Here is a 6,000-nt window from a genome sequence, read left to right as displayed (position 1 = left end):
CTTCTGCTCGCGGGGTGCGACGCTGTCACCCTAGAGGGGCGGCAGAGGCCGCTCTTGACATTTCTGCCGCAGGCCCGGGCTCCGGGTGAACCTACCGGTCACGATTGGGCCCTGGGCCCCGCCTCCGGCTCACGCCAAGGGACAGGGCGGGGCGGGGCGGGGCAGGGGGCGGGGCCTAGGCTAGGACGGGGCGGGGCCGAGGGCGGGCTGGAGGCGCCCGGGGCGAGGCGGGGCCGACACCGGGGCGGTCGGCGCCCGAGGCCCCGCCCCGCGTCGCGTCTCCGGGCCCCGCCCCGCCCGCCCCCGCGCGGCCCGCCAGCCACTGCGGGCTCGGGCGGGAGGCGGCGGCGGCCTCCCCGCCCCTTCCCGCCTCTCCTTCCTGCTCGCCGGCCTCCCGCCAGCCGCCGGCCGCAGGGCGAGGGCGGAGGACGCGGGTGGAGGACGCCGGGAGCTGAGGCACCGAGCGGCGGCGGCCGACTGAGGAGAGATGCTGGGCGTGGCGGCAGGAATGACCAACAGGTAAGGGCCGTACCCCGCCCGGCGCCCGGCGCTCGGCCCCGCCACGTCGGCGGCGGACGCCCCGGCCTTCTCGCGGCCTGGCGGGCCGAGCGCGGGAGGCCCGGCGGCCTCCTCCGCGCCGCTCCCGCCGTGGCAAGCCGTCGCCGAGCCGACCCGCGCGGGCGCCCGGGCCCTGGAGACCCGAGCGGCTGCTCCCCGCGGCCGCCGTCGGCGCGCTCGGAGCCCGGCTGCCTGGCGGTTCGCGGGAGACGTTCTGACGGATACTGTCGATGTGTCCGGTGGATCATAAGCGCTTTGAGGGCGAGTGTTGTTTCAGTTCTGAGCAAAGTATCCGACAACAAAGATTGGTTGAGTGAATAGTTATGTTCTAGCAGTTGGAATATGATAATAGACCAGCGGTTCTCGCACATCTTGGTCTTAGCACCCATTTTAAAAACGGGAAAGAACTTTGCTTATGATAGTTCTTAATTCATTATAAAACAATAAATCCATGAAATGTTAACATACATAACATATTTTTATGAAAATAGTATTTTCCTAAGCAAAAAAATTAGTGCGACGAGTGGCATTTTTTGACATTTTGCGGATCTCTTAACTGTCTGGCATAGTAGAGAGCCTGCACTTTCCTGTCTGCTTTGCATTCAGTCTGTCTCGATGTGTCTCGATTGAACCATGTGAAGAAAATCTGGTCTTACACAGATGTGTCGTTGGGAAAGGGGGGAGTATTTTAATAGCTTTTTCGTGTTGTGGGTATTCTTTGTTACTACACCAAAGCTAGGTAAGTGGTAGTTTCTTAGAGATTAGTGTGGATGTGGGATCTGAAGCCCCACCAGGGCACTTTGCGCACTCTGTCACAGTAAAATTCACTGCTCCATCTTGCAGTTTGAATGGACTTGTACCCACTGTAATGTCATGTGTTTGTCATTTGGAAAACATGGATTCACGGAGTTAGGCAGATCTTCCAACTGCTGACACATCTCGTTATACGATATGGCTCAATAACATGTTAACGTTACCGCTGATATCATTAGAAACGTCTTTAGGTATTGGGAAGCTGGCAGACTCAAGGTGGTGGATGCAAGTTTTTCAACGTTCGAATTTTCGGTTGAAAGCTTGATTTTCATTATTGGTAGGAAACTGTTGCCAATTTTTTCCCTCAAAGTGACAGGCTCACCTTATTCAGTTTCAAGAAATGTCTGCCAAATGCAAGTCTAAAAACTATAGTCTGTTATTCTTTCCAGTAAAAATGTTATATTGTAAAAACACATAATTGAGCTCATCACTCAGTCACACCTGCTTTTCCCGGAGATGCCGTCTCACTCTGGTATGCAGCAGACCTGCTTTATGCTGACTTCCCCCTTCATCACAGGTAACAAAAAAGAACGTTAAGGGTCAGGACTTAATAACATTAGTAATTTGTATTGCTTCATGAAGGACATTTTTTCTTTTAAAAAATTATTGAAAATTAAGTTGATACAAAATTTAAAATATATGTAAGATATAAAGGATAATGATACACTGGATACACAGTGTAAGTAAAGAACATAACAGTTTCCTTTAAAGACCCTTGAACTCTTGCCCGATCTAGTGTCCCTCCTTGATCACATCTTCTTCCCATCCTGAATTTTCTATTAGCAATGTCTTATCCCTTTTTTTTTGGTATAAGTACATACATATTGTTGTGTGATCCATCATCACCATCCATCCATCTCCAGAACTCTTTTCACCTTAAAAACTGAAACTCTGTACCATTAAACCACAATTTCCAGTTTTCCCCACTCCTCACCCCAGCCCCTCTGCCCTGTTCCCGCCTGTTTTGACTCTTCCAAGTACCTCATAAGTATTTGATCATACAGTATTTATCTCTTTGTGATTGGCTTATTTTACTTAGCATAATGTCCTCATGGTTCATCCATGTTGTAGCATATGTTAGAATTGCCTTCCTTTTTATGGCTGAAGAATATTCCATTGTATGTATATACCATTCATTTATTTTGTTTATTCTTTCATCCGTTGGTGGACACTTGGATTGCTTCCATGTTTTAGCTATTGTGAATAATGCTGCTATAAACATGGGTGTACATTTTTTTAATTGAAATTTTTATTGAAATAATTATAGATTCATGTGCAGTTGTACAAAATAGTACAGAGAGATCCAGTGTATTCTCCCACTTTTCCCCAATGATAACGTTTTACAAAATTGTAGTATACTAGTGCAACTGTGATATTAATAGTAATACAATCTGTGAATCTTATTCAGATTTCCCCAGTTTTACTTGTAGTCATTTGTGTATGTGTATTTAGTTCTGTGTAATATATCACAAGTGTAGGCGTGTGTATCTACCACCACAGTCAAGATATAGAATAGTTGGTTCCATCACCACAAGGACCCCACATGTTGCCATTTTATACCCATACCCACCTCCATATTCTCCTCCTCCTCCTCAAATCACTCATCTGTTTAACATTTCTAAAATTTTATCGTTTCAAAAATGTTATATAAATGGAATCATACAATATATAACCTTTTGGGATTCCCTTTTTAAAAAACGCAGCTTAATTCTCTGGAGATTCATCCAGGTAGCTGTGTATATCATAATCTGTCCCTTTTTATTGCTGAGTAGTACTTCATGATGTGGGTCTGTGACACTTTAACTGTTCACCTGTTGAAGGACGTTTGGGTTATTTCCAGTTTTTGGCTTTTAATAATAAAGCTACTATGCACATTTGTGGACATGTTTTTCTGTAACTATAAGTTTTCCTTCCTCGGGGATACATGTCTAAGAGTGCAGTTGCCAGTGGAATGGTAATCTCGTGTTTAGCTTTCTAAGAAACTGATGGACTTGTTCAGGGTGGCTGTAGCATTTTCATCAAGGACACTTAAAAGGTAAATTGGCATTCTTTTCCTGCAAGTACATGGAGGTGAAGAATTCTGTTACAGTACCACTGCCGTGGTTAGTGCTAAGAGGCCAGCAGTTATACCTACTCTTGCTTTTGCGCTGTTGGTGCAAGTGTCAACACAGAGCAAAAGGCTACAGCAACTTCCTAGGAACTTCTTAGCATTCTTATGAAAATAGTTTTGATCTCCAGAGCTCTTGAAAAGGTCTTGGAGACCCCCCAGGGTTTTGAGACCACACTTTGAGAACCACTGTTAATGAACTAATCTTAAATGTTGAGGGGGTTGTAGATGTTTGGGGTATTTAAAAAGGAATATATACAAAGATTTCTCTTAAAAATATGTGTTGAATGCTTGTTGTAGTGTGTGCTTTCTAGTTTTGGGGAGGTTTTTTTTTTTTTCCCCTGCTTTATCTCCCCAACCCCCCCCCCCCCCGTACATAGTTGTATATCTTAGTTGTGGGTCCTTCTAGTTGTGGCTTGTGGGACGCTGCCTCAACGTGACCTGATGAGCGGTGCCATGTCCACGCCCAGGATCCGAACCCTGGGCCGCCGCAGCGGAGCGCGCGAACTTAACCACTTGGCCACGGGGCCGGCCCCTGTTTTGGGGAGTTTTAGTGGGACTTAATAACTAAGACTTGAAGAACCACTGTGGAAGAAGCAACTTTCTGCCCTTAGGATTTTTCTTGACACAGTGGCCAGTGTTATTATGAAGAGGGAAAATGTCATGTCAGAGAGTGTCTTCGTATATCTTCACTGCTCTTTGCTTGTTTGTATGATGAAGAAATTGAGCTCTTAAGTTTTAAGAAAACTGATGAAAATTTGGTGGTAGAAGAAATATCTTCGGTCTTGGTGGAAAAAATATCTTCAGTTCTGTTTGTTCTGTGCCCTACAGATGTAGAGAAGACCATCAGGACTGAGCTGTCTCGATTTTTTTAATCATTCCCATCCCTTTCCTTTGTGGTAACCCCTTGAACCATCTGAACAGCTCTTTCTCTTGCTTACTGTGGGGACAGTGCGTGAGCTTTCCTCTCCTTCTAGAGGGGGCCTTTCTGCTCCTCTGCTGGGTCAGAGAAACTTCAGCAGCTACAGCAGATTGGTAATGGGAGAGCAGAGGTTTCCTCTGAGGGTCTCTATTTTCAGTGATGTTGTGTTTGTTCTTAAGATAATTATTTAAGTAAACCTCAGTATAGGTCATGTTCTTAGCTAGGGTTGTACTTAAATAGAAGGAAAAACATCTCAAACCATTTGTCGATTTTACATTTCTCGTAATTATGCTTTAAGCTGCAGTTTCCCATTCACAGGAATATCATCTACATTACATGCTGGACTGTTGCCGTGTTGTCTTCCAAAAACTTTAGTCTTAAGTTACTTGAGAAGCAAGAGCTGCACTACCTGTTGCCACACTCTGCGTTCTCCTGCAGCACTGTTTTTATGCCCCCTCGTGCCCACATCATCTCCTCTCTCCCATTAGCTCTCGTCAGACAGCTCCACACCGGAGCTCACTGGGGAGAGAAGGGAGCATTTTCCTGCGTCTTTGTTTCATGTTGGAGCATATTTTGGATCTTGATGAGTCCACAGTCACATTTAAATAGGGATTGGGAAGCTGCAGAGAAATCAGGCACTGAATAGTGCATTCTGTGTAGTAGGAAAAGGCTGCTAGGGATGGAGTTTGAATGCCTGCAGGTGTGTTAGGGGTGGGAGACCCAGGACTCAGTGTTAGAACATCTACAAGTCTGGAGCCTTACTGGGATGTCTGAGAGTCAGGTGACATCAAGTCAGATAAAGGATAAAAAACATTTACAAAAAAATGTTTATGTACATAGAAACAGTTCTCTTCGCACAAAAATAGAATCATAGAGGCCGGCCCCGTGGCCGAGTGTTTGAGTGTCCTTGCTCTGCTTCGGTGGCCCAGGGTTTCACTGGTTCGGATCCTGGGCACGGACATGGCACTGCTCGTTAGGCCATGCTGAGGCGACATCCCACATGACACAACTAGAAGGACCCACAACTAAAAATACGCAGCTATGTACTGGGAGCTTTGGGAGAAAAAGGAAAAATAAAATCTTAAAAAAAAAAATAGAATCATAGTCATACTGTTCTGCAATGGCTTTTTTTTAGGATTTAAAAAATTGTGGTAAAATATACGTAACAAAATTTACCATCTTGCTCATTTTCCAGTGTGCATTCAGTGGCATTAAGTACCTTCACATCATTGTGCAGCTATCATCACAGTCTATCTCCAGAACTTTTTCGTCATCCCAAACTGAGTCTCTATGCCCAATAAACAATAATTCCCCACTTCCGGTAATTGCTTTTTTAACTTAATAAGCTATCTTAGAAGTTTTCCTGTGTGGCATATCTGGATCTGTCTTATGTTTTTACCTTATTTTTCATGGCTGCCTATTTTTTCATGATATACATGTGATATGATTTACATAACCAGTCCTCAGTGGACATTTGGGTTCCAGTTTTTTATTATTACAAACACTTGGGACATCTGTGCCACTATTTCCGTAGGAGATCCTTGAGTGCTAAGTGGGTGTGTGCATGGATGGTTGGGCCCATGTTCCAACGCCAGCCCTG

The 6,000-nt window shown here is 45.4% G+C and overlaps 1 protein-coding gene across 1 annotated transcript in view; it reads left to right on the top strand.

Annotated features, from left to right (window-relative positions):
• Positions 1-332: 332 nt before the first annotated feature.
• Positions 333-6,000, top strand: part of LIMS1 (LIM zinc finger domain containing 1) — a 158,494-nt gene continuing 152,826 nt past the window's right edge. Inside the window, exon 1 of the mRNA XM_046661356.1 lies at positions 333-519. Coding sequence (XP_046517312.1) covers positions 488-519 — 32 coding nt within the window. The 5' untranslated portion in view covers positions 333-487. The remainder of the gene's footprint in view (positions 520-6,000) is intronic.

This window comes from Equus quagga, chromosome 5 (assembly GCF_021613505.1).
Source record: "Equus quagga isolate Etosha38 chromosome 5, UCLA_HA_Equagga_1.0, whole genome shotgun sequence".
NCBI classification, from domain to species: Eukaryota; Metazoa; Chordata; class Mammalia; order Perissodactyla; family Equidae; genus Equus; species Equus quagga.
This window is presented reverse-complemented; position numbering and strand designations above follow the sequence as displayed.